The 19,384-nt window shown below is 41.7% G+C and overlaps 1 protein-coding gene across 5 annotated transcripts in view; it reads right to left on the bottom strand.

Annotated features, from left to right (window-relative positions):
- The window catches only part of arhgap21b (Rho GTPase activating protein 21b), a 162,414-nt gene that overhangs the window by 117,219 nt on the left and 25,811 nt on the right, over window positions 1-19,384 (bottom strand). For 3 of the 5 annotated variants that reach the window (XR_007440252.1, XM_007250616.4, XM_022677784.2), the window contains exons 7-16: window positions 19,244-19,298; window positions 14,985-15,008; window positions 11,936-13,538; window positions 5,575-5,721; window positions 4,744-4,843; window positions 4,600-4,636; window positions 3,755-3,877; window positions 2,909-3,208; window positions 646-707; window positions 94-233 (exon numbers count right to left, since the gene is read on the bottom strand). Coding sequence is in view for 4 of the 5 variants with exons in the window: in XM_007250616.4 (XP_007250678.3) it covers window positions 94-233; window positions 646-707; window positions 2,909-3,208; window positions 3,755-3,877; window positions 4,600-4,636; window positions 4,744-4,843; window positions 5,575-5,721; window positions 11,936-13,538; window positions 14,985-15,008; window positions 19,244-19,298 (2,591 nt within the window). In the remaining variant the exon portion in view is untranslated. The remainder of the gene's footprint in view (window positions 1-93; window positions 234-645; window positions 708-2,908; window positions 3,209-3,754; window positions 3,878-4,599; window positions 4,637-4,743; window positions 4,844-5,574; window positions 5,722-11,935; window positions 13,539-14,984; window positions 15,009-19,243; window positions 19,299-19,384) is intronic. The other 2 variants (XM_007250617.4, XM_022677786.2) reach the window with 1 other exon arrangement.

Here is a 19,384-nt window from a genome sequence, read left to right as displayed (position 1 = left end):
TAAAATAAAGCTGAATATTAACTATTACATCTGTATTCTGCACTGTATTCTGACGTTTTACCTCATTTCTAAAAACAGTAAAAGTGTAAATACCTTTGCTGCTTCTCTCCTGTTCATTTCTCGGACTGTGTGGACTTTGGCCCTTGATGCTTGTGACACCCAGCAGTGTGTGTCTGATGCTTAATGACTGCCGGGAGGCTTTGGGGGAAGGCTCTGTTTTGCTGGGGGGAGCACTGTCATACCGACACACACACAAACACACACAAGAATGTAATAATAGCATGTAATAAAGCAACACACAGCCGAATTTGTTACTGCATTTTTCGCACTACAAGGTGCACCAGATTATAAGGCTCGTTTTTTTCCAGGAGCATTAGCACTAGCGGCTAAACAACGCTTGAACCATGAACCATGAAATATAATAAATAGTTACTTTTTACATTGTAAAACATGAAGTTGAATTGTTAATAAAACCAAATAATGTCAAAATTTGTCAAAAGAGTAATAAGACACGATACTAGTTCCTGTCTCATAACTTTTGGCATATCATTAATGCAGAAACATATACAGTATATAAAACTGCTTTAAAAAAATGTTGCAAAACAGAGGAAACTAGTCTCAGGGCTATCTGAGCTGTAACCCTACCTCATGGAAATGTATTCTTTGATCTTCCTGTTGATCAAATCCGTGCTCGTCACGGCTGCGTTCTGCACAAACAAAAGAAAAAAACAATAAAACAGTAATGTAAGAATCTCTTCAGTAATGCTATAGCTATAGAACAGAAACAATAAACCTGTCCCACAGGCATGCAGAGAAAAAACACAACAAAAGGCTTAAAGCTACCGACACCTTCAGCAAACACAGTCCTGCTCAACCCTCACCCACATTATGATACATGAGCTAGCTGTTAGCTGTTAGCTTTTAGCCTATTCAATATATATGTCTTATAAAATGGATAAATTCACACTGTTAATGAATACCTTTTAATTTAATCTAAGCTTATATGTCCATAGTAAAGAGCTGAAGCCAGACTATTGCAGTAACACACGTGCATTTTATTTATTCTACTTTATTTACAATGCAACTAAACAGACGTCTAATTAAAACATCTTTAAAATGCTGATCCAGGTGGATTTAGGCCCAATCCTATTATACCCATAGCCCTACTCTATTGTTTTAAACGTGCAGGCCTAGGAGTGCACACCTAGGGAAAGTGTAAGGGCTACATTGCCGTTTAAACAGAGATTTTGCAAGAATTTTCACTGTTGAAAATTATGATCAGCATTATTTTAATCATAGTTAAATGTGTAGTTTTAATGTTTTATTGATATTTTCTTTATAACAAGCATAAAAAAAAAAGAAATCGCAAGAAATCACAGTTTGTCTCAGTCTTAAATTGTGCAACAGACAGCCGAGGCTGCAGCATTTAAAGTGGAATGGTAAAGTTAAATAAAATAAGAGTGAATAAAAGCTAATAAAAGCTCATTTCAGCTCTTCCTCACAGAGGAATTAAGGAATGGATAATAATAAGGAATAGATGCATCACCTGCCCTCTTTCTGAAGACGTATGATAAAGCCTAAATTTAAGTAGTTAACCACTAGCAGCAGCAGCTAGGTTGCTGAACTTTAGTCATCCATTGCTAAAATGCTGTATCTGTATTGGTTGCTTGAAGGGTTTCCTAATGCTAAGGAGGGAGGATTTCACCCTCGAAAGGGTTACACTTAAAAACAAGGGGTAGAGGAACAACAGAGAAATGGGATCTGCAAATACAGAGTTCCTGGAAGGCTGTGCTCCTGGAGAGCTCAGGGTTCTCCCTGATTCAGCAATCAGCTGATTACCAAGCCCTTTATGAGCTGTTCTGATTTGGGTGTGTTCAACTAAGGGTAAACACTGTACACTGCAGCATGTTTGCAAACATTAGTCACCAAAACAAATGTAAGCTGTGGTTAAAATCTCCTCACAGCAATGTTCTATCATCTAATGCCAGGTTCACAATACAAAACTTTTTGAGTCGATTTCTTTTGCTGGAAATGCCATGCCAGAGAATCTCTATAGAGGAGAATACGCACTTAAAGTGAGTCCAACATGAACGGGTTCATATGAATCAACTGAGCAAAATCATTTTTATTTTAGTTTATAAATGTCTGATTAGGTTAATTATGAAATATGTACTCATGTCCACAACACAGAACTATATTAAATATAAATTTTTTAGTGCTTTGAAGGCTTATAGCTTTTTAAACATGCTCTACCTGTATCTCCAGGATCAGCTCGCCAACCAATCAGCTTACAGCAGCAGTTAAGCTAGTGCTTTACAGTGTAAAACCTTTTTTTCAGTGTAAAATGTTTTTTTAGTAACAAACACTATTCTTCTTTCTAAAATTAAAGAAATACTCAGAACAAGTTTTTAGCTTTTAGCTCCAATTACCCCATTTATAGAGGACTCACTTGCAGGAGGTGAGTTTTGGACCTTTAGTTTCCTTTCTCCGCAATTCTATTGGTAGTATTTAGCCGATGCTCCTGACTCCCAGTCGCTGACTGGGTCAGATATCTAGCTTGCCAAAGCCAGGCGAGAAATAAAAGCTTATAAAAGCCAGGCGTTTCAGAAGTTCACACTGTGCGAGCGTAAACAGCAGATGTTTTGTCTGCGATCTACGAAAAATTTTGGCGACTGAAAAACTGGGCTAAAATTGTGCAGTGTAAACCTGGCATAAAAGGTGAGTTTGTGACTGCTTTATTAGATAAACCAGCCACTAAAAGAACCAAACTGACAGCAACAGCATTGTGGCATCGCTAACACTACAACCGTACTGCATTAAAAGGTTCTCTACGCAAAATTTTCCAAGGTTTTTCACTCTAACGTGGCTTAAAATGCGACAAAAATCACTGAGATAGACCCGAGCGCACCTCTTCATCCAGGTTGCTGTTCTCCTGAATGACTCTAATCCAGGACAGCATGTCGTCTCTGCCCTCTGCCTGGAACAGGTATTCACAGTCGGACGTGGTCAGCCTCAGGACGTTCTTTCTCTTGGTGTCGCTGTACGAGATGTCAATTAAGCAGGCCTTGATGCTGACCGGCTGCGGATCTTCATCCAGCTGAGAGTTTGCGTGAGCCACGCCCTCCTTTTTGTCCCTGTAAAGGTAAAGGGAGTGGCCACGCAGCACAGCGTACATCTGCTTCCACGGCCGCATGCCTCCGCCCACGCGCTACAAAACACAAGCGAGACAGAGCTACATGTAATTCAATATATTACTGTATTTTTTGCACTATAAGACACTTAAAATCTTTTAATTTTCCCAAAAACTGACATGAATTCTACCAGTCAGGTATTAAGGAGCAGTAAAGCCATCCAACACTGAAGTACAGAGTTATACAGGAGTTTAGTTACAGTTTAGTTCTGCAGCAGTATTAGCATTAGCAGCTAACCGTGCTAAGCGACAGCTCTTTGGCCGTTCAGAGGTAAGTATTAATCGGCCTGTAGCCTGCTGCTAAAACCTCGCCTAGCTCTGCTAAAGCAGCATTAGCATTACCGTTAGCGGTTAGCAGCTAATGCCAATGCTCCAGTTTTAGTGGAACTCTGTAAATCTAAGCTTACTGTAAATAAACGAAAGCGGAAGCTGATGAATTAGAAGGAAAAGATGGCAACACCCCTGTTCCTTACTAGTGTCGCATGATCCAATGCACTTTATAGTGCGCAAAAATACAGTAATCAATCTAAAGGATAAATATAAAAGTTAAAACATCCTTCATACCTTGCTCTTTTCTGTGTTGAGCTGTCTGAAATGCAGCCAGCCCTCTTTGGAAGAATCGCTGAAAATATCTGATGAGTCCCTCCTTGAGCTCGAGTCATCAGAAGATTTATAACCATCCAAAGCCTACAAACACACAGAAACACATTAAAGATATCGAGACAACCTCAGCCAATATACACTTCAAATCTACAGAGCTCTTATACCTTACAACACCACCATACAGATTGTATTTTTATACTGAAGTTCCCAAAATGACTTTTAATCAAAAACACAAAAAAGAGGTATTACACACAGAGTGAGTTTTTTTCATTTGCAGTGTGGGCAATGTGCCAAATCCTGCTGGAAAATGAAATCTGCATCTTAATAAACTCTGGACTTGATAATAGAACACAGTGGATCAACAGCAGCAGATGACATGTCTGTCCAAACCATCACTGATCATCAGTAAATTTTACATTTCATTTAAAGGAAATTAAGTGATCAGAGTCTGGAGGAAGAGTGGAGAGACACACAGTCCAAACTGCTCGAGGTCTAGTGTGACGTTTCCACCAATCAGTGATGGTTTGGAGAGACATGTCATCTGCTGGTGTTGATCCACTGTGTTTTATTATCAAGTCTAAAGTCAGTGCAGTTTTGTTTTCCCACAAAATCTTACAGCACTTCATGCTTCCCTCTGCTACTGTCAACAACTTTTATGGAGATGTGGATTTCATTTTCCAGCAGGACTTGGCACACTGCCCATCTGATATGGATAGCTGTAATTGGCATTATTGAGTTAATACAATAATTTGGTGTCTTAATTTAGGTCTGTTAAGAGGACAGATAATCACTCATGAATGACTCACCTTCCTGAAGACACTCAGGCTTGGTTTACTGGAGCGCCTAAAAGAAAAAAAATGGACCAAATCAGTTTGAGATAAATTCCTTCTAGAAAACCACAAAAGAGCTAAAAGACCTAAACAAGCTGAATGTTTTCACTGTGGACTCACCCTCGTCCCTCCTCTCTGTAATTGTCTAAACCCTCGTCGTAAGATTTGGAGCGCTCGGTTCTGGCTCCACTCTGTTCCAGGATGGCGTTTCTCAGTGATTCTGTATGAACACAAAAACAGCAGGGAGGTAAGCATGATGTTGCTGGATACGTTATTATGGCTGGGTATCGAAATTCAATATCAAGAAGGTACCGTCCAAAATCTCCGTCTCTCGCTTGGTCATGCTGAATCTCTCGCTCAGTCTTTTACTCACTTGCACTGCCTCTCGCTCAGTCTCTCGCTCGCATGGTCTCTTGCACAATTCTCTCCCTCACTTGTGCTGAATCTTGCTCAGTCTCTTGCTCAGTCGCGCTGTCTTTCACTCGGTCTCTCGCTCAGTCTTTTGCTCTCTCGCTCAGTCACGATGTCCCTCATTCTGTCTCTCATTGAATCATGCCGTGTCTTGCTCATTTGCGCAGTCTCTCCCTCATTCGTAGCGCCTCTCGCTCACTCGCGCCGTCTGTCAGTCTCTCGCTCACTTGAGCTGTCTCTTGCGCTGCCTCTCGCTGATTTGCGCTACCTCTCGCTCACTCGCGCCGTCTCACTCAAGCTGCCTCTCGCTCACTCCTTTTCTTACTCATGCAATCACTCGTTCTGTCTCGCACAATCACACTGTCTCACTTTTCTTTTTTCTTTCTCTTTCTTCGCATATGGAAGGGTACTGGATCAAGACTGTATCAAGGTGTTTTTTTTTTTTTTTTTTTTTTTTTTTTTTTACACACAACAGGCTAAAATCAGAGGTAACACAAAAATAAATAAATAAATAAATAAAACCTGTCCCCTGGTCTTTACCTTGGTCATGGGAAAGCTGCCGGCGCATGTGTGGACTCGGAGTCTTTGGACTTGACGTGTCGGAAGTTCCAGCCGGAACTGTTGAGATCACAGCTGAAGCAGGAATGTGGCTGCCGTCATGATCCACGCTGGGGCTGGCCGGCTCGTCTGTAACCAAACAAGAGTCAGAGGGTTAAAACCAAGAAAAAGAAACAAAAACGAGTGAAACTCTGGGTTTTAGGAATTTGTGTTTATGTGCACTTATCCACACACTTTATAAAAGTGTTCTGAGAGAGCGGACAGACAATAGATGTGTCAAAACGCCCCCAGAATTCTCAGGATTAGTCAGCCTGTGAATGTCTCAGACTGGACAGTGTGTAAATCACTAACACCCCTCGGATTCGCCAGAGAGAACATTCGAGGAGCGCCAATGAATCAGAACTGATCTCTGCGTTTAATGTAGCAGGAATGCAGTTAGACCAAAAGTACTGAATTACTGTGAAATTACACAGCATTTAGAGGTTCTCAAACTAAAACGAAAAGTACCGCCTACAAGCCATTTCACTGGAACACATGCTTATTTATACACAATAATCTAAATCCATCCATAACGATGGAATGTGCCCATTTAACTATTTGACTATTCATCCTGGTTTAAATTTCAATATTTTGTCATTTGTTCAGCAATAAATTACATGTTAAGAGGAGAACAAATGCAGTGAATAGCTTATTATTAATTAATAATTGTTGTAAACAATAAAAAGTCCACAAAAAAACAATAGTAAAACCTCCCTACAGTTTCCCAGGCCTGACTCTGGCACACTGCAATTCTCTCTCTTGCCCAACACCTGACTCAGTTTATCAGCTCATTAGCGAGCTAAATAACAAGTCTACAACAGCTGCGGCTGAGCTCTGAAAAAAAGAGTCAAGGTGAAATTTGGAGCTTCAGAGAATTTACTTTAGTCTTTCTCCTTTTACAAAAGACCCATTGAGTTTAACTTAAAAACAGATCATACACAGCCTTTCATATACCGCAAAATACAGAACACACAAGACAGAATAGGCAAAAGATATATATTTTTCTCCAGTTCACAAACACATTCAGTTCAGTGTGCAATACAATTATCCTTTTTACCAAGCTACAGTATTAATACATTTAAAATGACTATAATTACTTTTTATTTGACTCAAATTAAAAATACTCATACAATGAGGAACAGCAGCAGGAGCTCCTCAGATAAAGTGCTGTTCTCATTTTTCTCCTGGCAGGACAGTGCGGTGAGACGAGCATTTGACTCCACAGAGCTGACTTTCCCTACTCCAGTCACTCCAGTGTGTTAGCTTGTTATGCTAACTGGTGAGTGCTTGCTAGTTGCGAGCTGTATCTGCTTCTTTGGTGGTGCTGTTCTACACAGCGCTCGGCAGCGCTTCTAGCAGAATGGCAGAATGAGAAAATTGCATACTGGTTCTCAAATGGTTCTAATTTTCAGATGTACCGGTATACCACCCAGCACGAGCTGTATGTATAGTATTTTATTGAAAATCATGATAAATGGGGCGTTTTAGTATATTGTGTACTTTTTTAGTGTTTATTTGATTAAAGAAAGTATAATCAGTCCATGTTTAACTGAAGTAAATGAAGTGCAGCTCATTTTGAATATAAAAATCAATATATTTAAATAACATAGTATTTAATAATTAGTGTTTATCCTTTACACCCAGCCCTAGTTTAAAAAGAGCGTCAGCATCTTTAAATATGAATCTACATCATCGTACACTGTTCCTTTCCCAGCCCTGAGGGATCAGGATGGCGTAATCGCTGGAACGCTGCTAAATAATTACAGCGGTTTACAGGACCGCTGCACTGCTGCACTGAGTGTACACACTGAAACTTTTCGAGGAATGAGGACAGTTATCTGTCATATTTTTTCCTTTTTTTCTCCTCTTTAAACATGTCCTGTTTTTGAGAGAGCTAAAAACTTTCGAGGTCCTCTGCAGTCTAAAAAAGCCCAGAGTACAAAGCGGTTCTGTGCTGCCGTGGGGCTTCAGCAGCTAAAATTAAAGCCAATGCCCTAGTTCCAGCCTCGGCCCGGCTCCCAAAGAGGGCCAAGGGGAAGGTGTGTAAACGGCCCTGAGGGCCTGAGGCGCTCTACAGCGCCACCTACTGCCTTTTTAACCCTTAAATAAGGAGGCTTACACAGGCAGAACTGGTCCAAAGACAACAAAGTACAACAAAGTAAAATAAAGACGTCAATTAAGGTTTTAAAGGGGCATAAATAACTACTTTTTAGCTGTTTTTAGCAAAATAAAAATTCACACTGTTCTAATTTCCCATTATATATTTACTAGAGACATTAAATCTGTCCAGTATCATTTATTTTACTTTAACCCTGGATATATGGAGACACAGCTCTGAAAAAAAAATAAGAGAGCACTCAAAAATTATAAGTTTCTTTGATTTTACCAAATTGAAAACCTCTGAAATTTAATCAAGAGGAAGATGGATGATCACAAACCATCAAACCACCAAACTGAACTGCTTAAATTTTCTTTTGCACCAGGGGTGTAAAGCATAGTTATCCAAAAGCAGTGTGTAAGACTGGTGGAGGAGAAAATGATGCCAAGATGCATGAAAACTGTGATTAAAAAACAGGGTTATTCCACCAAATACTGATTTCTAAACTCTTCTAAAAACTTAATGAATATGAACTTGTTTTCTTTGCATTATTTGAGGTCTGAAAATTTCACATCTTTTTTTTCAGCCATTTCTCATTTTCCAGAGCTGTATATGGAGTTCATATTTAGTATTTAGTGTATTCTTAATTCGTTTTTTTATTTATTTAAAGTTGTCATATTGCCAAAAGTATAACCGCAAAAATACCATGAAATATCGTGATATTTTTATTATTTATCGCACACCCCTTCTGCCATTACAACCTTCCCCATGCCCTATTGACTGGATGGACCACAGTGAACAAGCCACAGCCATAATAAAGGAATATACAGCCTTATACTCACAAGACTGACATTTTGACAGCTTGGCCTAGACAGCTGACAGCCCCACTAGAACTGTGAGAAGTCACAAATAGAACCTTCATTCTTGCACAATGGCATGTAAACAATGCACTGTAGCTGGGATCTCCTCTCCTCCCCCACCCAAATACTGTCAGTGTCAAACTCAACTAAGACGAGCGTCCCCCTGAATGTAGTATTGTTAAAACTTTACAATCATCATATAAATATATAGAATTTTCTAACGTATACTTGTTTTTATTTGTGTAGTATTATTTTTTTTCCAGTTTAGATAGACCAATTATCTATCCCACTTATTTAGCTGCTGCTCAGCTGTATATCCCATATTACTAGTGATGCCACAACACCAGGAGCGTAAAAACTAGCACACGCCTCCTCCGATACATGTGAAGTCAGACTCCTGCTGCTGCTGATATAGCATTGCTGAGTAGCATCACAGCGCTAATGCTCGGAGGAAAGAGCAGCGACTCGGTTCTGATACATCAGCTCACAGACGCAGCCTTGTGCTGATCCACATCACCCTAGGAGTGATTAGGGGAAAGAGCGCCATCCAGAGAGAGCAAGACCTATTGTGCTCTCTCGGGGCTCCGGCAGCTGTTTACTATAAGGTCTTGTATTCGCAAGCTATCTGCAAACTAACAGTCCAACCTTTATCTAAGGTCCTATAACCACAAGCAAACATGCTAAGAACCAACATGCTACCCATGATTCCAAGGCCTTATAGCAACAAGCTAACAGCAAACAAATCTTTTTATCATCCATTTTCTTCTTGATTATACATTTCAGAGGTTTTCAATTTGGGAAAATCGAAAAAAACTCATCACTTTTACGTGATCTCTTATTTTTTATATTTTTCCAAAGCTGTATGATAGTGTGAGCAGTATTTGTTAAAAATCTCAAGATCCTCAACGCCAAACTGACCGTCTGGTTCCCCCAGTTGAGAGTAGAACCCTTGACAATCTTCACAAGACACACACCAGCCTGACTCTTCCCCTGGGGTCCAGTACGCCAACCAGAATCTCTGAAACACCAGCATCCTTCTTAGGTTTAAGCACCGGACAGGACAAACCAGCACATCCACCAGGACCGACCAATCCATAATGATCTAATCCACAGTCATCTGGTGGGTTAAATCTCTCCAGCATCCACTTCTACTGTCGTTTGTAATTCACACTGTCGATAATAACTAAAAATGACAAATCGTTCCACGATAAATCCATAATCCGTGTTTTTCAGCAGAGCTGGCAAATCCAGAAATCCTCGAGACCAGCAGCCGCACAGTACAGAACATCTTCAGCCCGCCAGCAGCGATGATAAACGGAGCAACTATTGTCCGTGGAGTGTAATGACATGACGGGACAAGAGCCTGTCGTCCACTGAAACGAGCCATTGATGGTGGTCTGCTGAACTCAATCGGGGTTCTGTTCTGGGGCTGCTGGGTAATGGGTGCTGGTGCTGCTGGATCTGAGTCTGGAGCATTATTGTGTACACCTGCTGCCAGAACTAGCAGCCACTAGCATTACTGACAGACATATATCTGTACTGTACAGTAGATGTGTTCATTATAATGTCTTATAACTCCTTAGAATTTGGCTAAATTCTGTTTAATTGATAAGCTAAATAACCTGTTTCCAGCTTCCTGTAAAAATAAAAATAAAAAAACACTGCATACTAGTGTTCGCCAATTATGGCCTTAAAAAAATCCCATCCCTACTAAAAACATAACTAAAGATTATTTTTGTACTTAACCTCTTCTATTATTTGCACTTCAATATTGTAAGTCGCTTTGGACAAAAGCGTCTGCCAAATGTAATGTAATGTAATGTAAAAAAAAAAAAGAGTCCCAAACAAGATTTACCTGTAAAAAAACATATATGTATGCATAAAAAGTAAGAGACCACTTAAAAAAACTCTGGAATATAATCAAGAGGATTATAGCTGAACTGCTTGAATTTTTGCACCAGAAGTGAAAAGCATAAAGTTATCCAAAAGCAGTGTGTAAGACTGGTGGAGGAGAACATGATGCATAAGATGCATAAAAAAAGTCAAAAAAAAAAAAAAAAAAAACAGGGTATATTTTTCTCCACCAAACATTGATTTCTTGAACTCTTAAAACTTTATGAATATGAACTTCTCTGTTTTCTTTGCATTATTTGAGGCTTGAAAGCTGGCATCTTTTTTTGTTATTTCAGCCATTTCTCATTTTCTGCAAAAAACAAATGCTCTAAATAACAATATTATTATTTTTGGAATTTGGAATAAATGTTTAACTGTAGTTTATGGAATAAACCAACAAATGCTAATTTGTTTTACTCGAACAGAAACCTATAAAAAGCTAAATCAGAGGAACCGATTCAGAAACTGAAGTTTCTGAGCTGTATATTTCTCATAATCTCAAACAGATTCAGCAAATCACGCACTCAGATTTCGGGCAACTTTTTTCTTTTTGGTCTCAATAAATCTAAGATCACATTTCAAGAGCTAATTTCACTGACATTCCTTGTTTCTCCATCCTGACTGGAACTAGAAAGATTATATGAATAATGACATCATTACTGAGAAACTTAAAAGAAATGCTCTTTAAAATGATTCACTGTTCATTCACAACTATCAGTGCAAGAAAAGAAAAGGATTATGCGAAGATCTTCTTTTTACTATCCTTGCCTTATAATAGTCGTTCAAAAGGCAATTCATGAAGACAACACAACACAATGATAAACCCCATGAGAGCCATCAGACAGCTAAGTGGTTATTGATTTAAAAAGACCAGAAACTACCGGAGTCCCCGCTGCAGCAAGTAGATCTACTCCAATAAAACAATTAATTACAACTTAGCTGCTGTCTAAAAGTAGCCTGCTGATAAAAACAGAGCGAGGGAGCAACAAACTACGCATCATATGCTGCGTCCAACTTAACCACAGGCATTTTTTGAGAGGATAAAAACTCTCCGACTCACCATGACACACTGACCAGACCACGCTCACTCAGTTCAGCCAGCGGCACAATGATCCAGCACGACAGACAGACAAGATCATGTCAGCTTTTTCCATGATACATTATTCGAAATCATACCATATAAAACATGACAGTTTGAGTAGACAAATTTATAGTTTTGTTTAGGGGGACACAACAATTTAATGTGCATTATCTCATTAAATATATATATACACATTATAACAAACCACTTGTCTCACATCACTTCATGATTTCATCCACCCAATTATTCTTTCACAAACCTGTGCAAATCACTGCTCCAACACTCTCACTCACACTCACACACTCCACTCTACCGCTCTGCAAAAGCTTGTTGCCGGGCACCGTTACCATGGTGACACAGGGTTGCACTTACCAATGAAGGGGATGGAGTCGAGAGATTCGTCCAGGTTGCTGGAGCAGAAGGAATCCTGCTGCTCACCCAGTCGCCTCATGTGCATTTCTCGGCGCGCATCATTGGGTAGCCAGCACACGACTCCTCCTGCTGGCTCCGCCCCATCAGTGTCGTTGACAGCGAGGATGTAGGACGGGTGACGAAGCGGCTGGGATGCGTTCTTCCCGGCGGGTGGCTTCTCCCGCAGGACTACGCCCTCTACTGGACTGCGCCCGTTAACAGGAGGTAGACCCCTGACATCGCGGTTGTGCGTTTTCTGCGCAGGGGGCGCAACAGAGCAAGACGCAGACCGCTGGCCCACGGAGGTTTCCTTGCCCGATTCAGGGCTCTGCATCGTCTCCGCTCGAGCCCTGGACTGCTGGCACAGGGACGCGGGGACGGAAACGTGATTGCTCGCCGCGGAGGCGGCTCTTTGGTCTTTGGACTGCGGGGGCTCTTTGGCCTGGTTTTTACTAATGCGTGATATTCTCTCAGAGGAAGCGAGGGGGGGAGGAATGTCCGTCCTCAAGCTCAGCTGATGGGGAGCAGACGATCTACCTCTGACGCTGTTCCCATAACCTGCTGGGTGTGAATAGAGCACTGCTCTTTGGGGAAGAGACTGACGACTGGGACGAGTACCACCCTGCTCTGCTCTGCCGTATCCCCTCCATTCTGCATGCCAAGGCATGTTGGGAACAACAACGTCACTGTGTTCGACATAGTCCGAGGAAACAATACGAGGTTGGCGAATGAGCCCGTCTGAGGAAACGCTACGGGGAGGCCAATCTCTTGTCCGTGATGCTCTTTCGGTACCTCTCATCCTGTCCTGGGAGGCACTACGTGGTGGAAGCACAGGGGGACCTTGGTACGACCGGTCGTGAGATGTGCTCCGCCGTCGAATCTTGTTGCCCCATGCGGGCATTGCTGCAAAATGGGCAGCGCCATGGGAGCTTTGGGAAGCCGCTCTAAGGCTGTCCAGTCGCTCCTGTATAGTCCGGCTGTAAGCATGAAGGCCTTTGTTGTCAATGTACTCCCTGTAAGTCTGGTAAGTCCGCCAGTCAATTTTCTGGTGGGAGCCCGGAGGGATGGAGGCGGACGAGGCGGAGGGAGAATAGTGAGTAGGCGGAATGGCGTAAGAATCTCCATGGTAACCCGAAGGGTACACGTCAGCAGTGCGAGCGTGAAGGTACGGCGGACGGCCTCCTGACACCGTACCAGGTCTGGTCCTCATCAGCATCGCGTCTGGACCCACGTGACCCATGTAGTCTCCCCTCACTGAAGCACCCAGGTGGCCCATGTGGATGTCGGGAGATACCACCACAGTCCGGACGCTGTCGTTGCACACGCAGATGGCTGATTGCTGCTTCGAGACTCGTGGTGGCGGTGATGGAGGGACAGGTATTTCCACACGGTATCCCAAATCAGGTGGAGGCCCACCTGGGGCAGGTGTTGCCTCGGAGGCCTCCGTCATCCCAAGGGGTTTACAGTCTACTCGTGGGTAACATATGGGAGGTGGCTCTGGAATGTGACGAGCGTTCCCACTGTAGGCATCGTGACCTTTAAGGTAGGCATCCTGGGAATAGGCCTGCAGAAAAAAAAAAACACGAAATAGAGAGAAAAAGAGAGATGCACGTCAGAAACGGTTTACACACAGTTTACACACATAGCAGGCGTTGAGCTTCTACAATACACTGAGCTACTTTGATTATAACCATGTCCAACAGTTCACTGTAACTGCTCTATGGTGCGTGGGAGATTCGTGCTGCAGCTTGTGTGTGGGAGTCTGACAGGTCACAAGTGTGAGCAGTGCTCCTTTGCGCCGAGCTGAGGAATTCTACGCTATTCGCCGTGGAACATTTTTAGCAGAAGATCTTGCACAAGTGCTAAATGCTAATCAAGCAGTGAACACAATTCCTTGAGCTACCACACACACACAGACACACACAAGTCAGCAAGGAAAGTAATCAACATGTGGGATTTACAATGTGAAGACATTAAGGGAATGATAAAACAAACAGCAGCCAGGCAATTTTTTTTTTTTATTTAGTAAGCCACAATACTGTAGATTAACTGGTGTGTACATTCAACATCGTGTGGGCATGCAAACAGGTTGCCACTTCCTTTAAATGTCTGTCATCAGTGCAGTCAGATCAGATGATCAGCCTCCATTTGCTTAAAAACACATGCTTAAAGCGGAAACAGATGTGCTTAGAAGCACAAGGCAGCAAGCCAAGCCCAAAATAATCTCAATTAATCAGAATCGAGATATAAAGAGTTAGAAATGAGGAAGGTTAACTACCCACCGGTTGGGTCACCGCCCGTGTCCGCAGGCTGACTGACACCATGGGCGGGCGTCTGCCCCTGTTAGCCACTGCACTAAATCTGACTTCAGTTATCATTATTATTTAAAAGCCACCTGCAGCCACTACAAGCTTACTGCTTGTGCTTAAAGATGCAGAAGGCCAAAACCATCTTTCAGGATCCATTTAATTACTCCTCTTAAAAATCACGGCATTATCGTCTGTTCGTCTGTCTGTCTGTCAATCGCCAGGCAACTGCTGTGGACTTTCACCCAACATACCTACACAGAGTCAGGTTACACTTCTTTACACACACCTGAATGAACCGAAGGGGCATCTCATTGGTAGAGAACTTTGCCCCTCCCTTTACGAGATGCCACAGATGGCGTGTGAAGTTCCACAGGTCAAAGTTCTCATCGCTGACGACTGAATAAAAAGGGCGAGGCACTGCAAACATTCCCGCTACAGTGAGCTCTGCTCCGCTCCTCTCCGCTGTGCTCTACAGTCTAAATCAAACAGGTATCACGAGGGCTGAGAGCTTCACCACGGCCGAGGCGTGCCACAGTAGCGTCTACGGTAGCTAACGGTGACGGTAACAGACCTTTAAAAGCAATGACAGCTCGTCCAGAGCAGCCAGGGATGCTAAACCTCTGCTGACAGCCAAGCTGAACACGGAGACATGCATGACATCTGTACACATGACAACGACAACACGTAGTTGATCTGCTTACCACAGCAGTGATCTCCCGTGAAAACTGCAGCCATTACATCACAGAGTGGCATTGGAGGGAAAAAAGAGGGGGGGAAAAAAAAGAGAGAGATAGAAAGAGAAAAGGAAGGAAGAATGGAAAAAAAGACACACATTAAAATAAGAGACATCTAAGCCCAGAAGGAGTTAGTCCGAGTCAAGCCAGTCTCCCTCAATGAATAATTCTGTGCGAGGTGCTAAAAATACACCAGAGAAACGGCAGCGGTTGCGACGGCGGCGGGAGCAGCGGCAGCTCCGCCGTGGGTGAGGAGGGACCGTGGGAAGGCGGTGAACGAGGTGAAGCTGTGGGAAGACTGTCGCTGTTCCAGTCACTTCAGCGATGCCACCTGCTCGTGTCCGTCGTTTCTTCTCCAGAGAGGGCCAGAGGTGGCCACAGCCAGCCTCCAGCAGCGGCAGCGGCAGCAACGGCAGCGCTAACGGTTTCCTCCCCATCACTCTCCATCTGCAGCCAGATTATTGCCAGCGAGCACACACACTCACACACGCGCGCTACTCTCACACACACGCGCGCTACTCTCACACACACTCGCACACACCCACGGCAGCTTGTCTCTTCGGCTCCCCTCACTCGCTCCCTCTCTCTGGGGCTGCAACCATTCACATGACGGAGGCAGCTGCTTGATTATACATTCTGTTCAGATGGCCCCGCTCCCCCTCCCATCCTTCCTTTCCCTCTCTCTCTATCTCTCTATCCCTCCCTCTATCTCTCTCTCTCTCTCGCCTGCATGCCTCACTCACACACAAATACAAATCTGTTCACAACATAGGAGCTGATCAGCTGATCTGTTCTATTCCTCCCCTCCCCTCCCCTCCCTCACAGCTGAAAGCCATCGCATTTCTCCCCCCTGCCGGTGTTCAACGTACACCCGGGTCTTCCACTAATCTCCCGTCTAATATCTAATATCCCCCTACAGAGGCTCACCGGTTTAATCCACCTGCAAAAGCTGACACCTTTTTCTGGACAAGCTATATTCATTGCCTTATTACATGGCATACGCATGAAAAACAATGCTAGCGGCGAAAAGAACATTTTATTATTTTTTTTATTTTATTAATGAATGGTGACTTCATTATCTGATTCATATTTTCAGCTTTTTCTAGATTGTATAGTCTGATTGAGTGATATGGGCTTGTTCATTAAAACTTCCCCAAAAAGCGAAAAATTCTCATTAAAAAAATTCAAAAGGTGCAAATCTGTGTGCTAATCTTAGGCTACGTTCATACCATTACCAGGCTAAAGTGACTCAAATCTGATTTTTTGCTCAATGAAGCTCAGATCTGATTTATTTTATGGCTGTGTGAACGAGCCAAATCCGATTTTTTTCAAATCAAATCTGAGCCACTTCAATATGTGGTCCCAAATAGAATATGTATCCAATCCATGGACATGTGATACATGAATGTGAATGGTTAAACTGGATTTCATGCTTCTTTTAGCTTTTACGCATGAGCGTTAGCGCTACATGCTTCTCTCTCGTACCGATACATCTCTTGGTGCAGCTGTGCAGCTATAGCTGCAAAAACAGCAAAAGCAAACCAAAGCCTGGGATTTTTTCACCTCCTCGACCTGAGCATGAACTTCAGACCAGCTGAAGTAGCAGATTTTAATGTTAACCTACCATGCAGAACATTTTAAAAGAATGATATATATATATATATATATATATATATATATATATATATATATATATATATATATATATATATATATATATATATATATATATATTATTTTAAAGCATGCAAGAAAGCAGGCCCAACATGCTCTGTTCATGAACACCAACTAACTCTACAATACAGAGAGTACAGTAGTAGTCTTGCAGAAGAGACAGAGTGATAAAGTGCTTCAGTAGTAGATGGAAAGCATTAAAAGTTAATAGAATGGACCAAGATGTGTGTACTGAAGTTAAAGTTAGAACAGTTCAAAAAAGGACACTGTGTCAGCATATCTATAAAGCCTTTTTTAAGCACATCATTCTTTCTATAACCAAAGTAAAAAGAAAAATTATATACATTTCAAGTGGGCAAATAAAGAAATTAAAGCCTACAGCAGATAAACGACTAATAGACACAGAAAGAACAGAGTCTAATCCAATCCAAGCATAGTATTTTATAAATGAGATCGACTAGAGGTTTACACAATATTGATCTGAAAGGTTACGCTGCTCCAGCCGGTCCGATGCTACAGTTTAGCCTTTGTTAATGAAGACAGGCAGAGTAAATTAGAACAGCAATGTCCTACTTTCTGGGTTTCAGAGGGACGTCACGGCCCTTCAGGCTAGCAGCAATGAAAAATCACATTATAGCACACTTAGCTCATCATGGGTAATATTTTACCAATATTATATATATATACACAGCTCTGGAAAGAATTATGAGAGCACTTCAGTTTCTGATTCAGTTTCTCTGATTTTGCTATTTATAGGTGTATGTTGTTGTTTTATTCTATAAACTACTAATAAAATGTCTTCCAAATTCCCCAAAAAATATTGTCATTTTGAACATTTCAGAATAAATAATCCAAAGAAAAGAGTTCAGAAATCAATATTTGGTGGAATAACTCTGTTTTCAACATGCATCTTGGAATGTTCTTCTCCACCAGTCTTGCACACTGCTTTTGGATAACTTTATGCCTTTACTCCTGGTGCAACAATTCAAGCAGTTCAGTTTGGTTTGATGGCTTATATTACAGAGGTTTTCAATTTTGTAAAATCAAAGAAACTCAGCATTTTTAAGTACTCTCTTATTTTTTCCCCAGAGCTGTATATATTGTAAAAATGACCTTACAATGGAAGACCAGGCCTCCCAGCCTAGTAAAAGCATCAACAGCTTATATATAAATTTGATGTCAAGTGCATCAAGGCATAAGCTGCAAACATTTCTCAACTTCTTCAACAGGACAACACACTGAACTCAAACACACTGAACTCAAACACACTGAACTCAAACACACTGAACTCAAACACACTGAACTCAAACACACTTAACACGAAGCCGATCACACTCACAGACACACTTATAAACTTATAAAAACGGACGTGTTAAAAGTGAAGGAGTGAGGAAAAGGAGGCTGCTCGCCGAGCTATTCAGGGCAGCTGCGATGGCGCAGCAATTGGAGCTCCAGCAGTGGAACAGGCTGCAGTGGCCTGGTTAGCAGCCCCAGATAGAGGAGTGAGGAGAGGGAGGGAACAGAGCATCACTCGCTTTCTGAAGGAGGTCAGCTTCTCCGGTAACACACACAACACAAACAGGACAGGCCTTATTGACTTGAGCAGTATTGATTTTGTCTGCAGCGTGTTTATTTCTCCATCAGGCAGCGTGTCAATATCTATAGGATGCTAATATATGTTTATTTATTTTTTTTTTACAATAAGTTTACATGGTATTCTGTTATATGCACCCAAGCTGCACTGGGAATTCACTGCTAAAAGTTAAGTATCTGAACAAGGCGTCCAATGACGAGGCTAACAACACTTACAGATTTACAGCTGTTTGAAACACTAGGATTATTATTGATGAGCAAAACTGCAGCATAGAATGAAATAAGGATGCAACGATTATGAATTAGTATTTTTCGCATTATACAACGCTATATAAGATGCTAATCTGCACAGATTTCTTTCCTAAAATCTGTTTATTTGGGTGACTAAAGCACTTCCCTTTATCTACAGCAAGCTTAGATTTCCAAATTTTAAATAAGGCTAGGTGCAGCAGCATAACCAGATCTACATTAAGGAACCCTAAGTGTTCTGTTAAGCCAAGGAGGTATTAACCTCCTAGTGGTTTGTTCCAAGTAGCTTGTTTTAACACAGTAGACGGAAAGCCACAGTCCGATATACTCATCTCTGAATGGCAAAAGAGCTAACTAGAGCTTAACGCGATTAGCAGCTAATGCTAATACTCCTTCAAAAGTGCTGATATACTCTGATATACCTCTGAACTAGCCATCACTAGCAGTTTAGTACAGTCCACAAATCAAAAACAATTAAAACACGCTCAAAATAGGACGCTAAGCAAATTTTAGTACTAGTGTATGAAAGTAGTTTTCACCCAACCATAAAATATTATTTATATTAGACCATATTTAATTATTAACACATCGTGCATTTGAGTTAACAGTTGGTGAAAACATGGTGAAACAGCACCTTTTAACTGTTTAAATCAAATATTTTGGGTTTTAGTTACAGATTTATAGGAAAGTGAGCACATATATCAACTTACCAGTTGTAGGATATCTTCATCTTTTGGCATTACACACAGCTCTAAAAATGTTTCGCTGGAAGACAAACATGATCACAATGATTAATGAAAGTTAATCTCACAGTATGTTGGGAAAATGCATGCATTCAAAAGTTATCACCA

Source organism: Astyanax mexicanus, chromosome 8 (genome assembly GCF_023375975.1).
Source record: "Astyanax mexicanus isolate ESR-SI-001 chromosome 8, AstMex3_surface, whole genome shotgun sequence".
Taxonomy (NCBI): domain Eukaryota; kingdom Metazoa; phylum Chordata; class Actinopteri; order Characiformes; family Acestrorhamphidae; genus Astyanax; species Astyanax mexicanus.
Note: the sequence above shows the minus strand (reverse complement) of the source record. Positions and strands in the feature narration are given on the sequence as shown.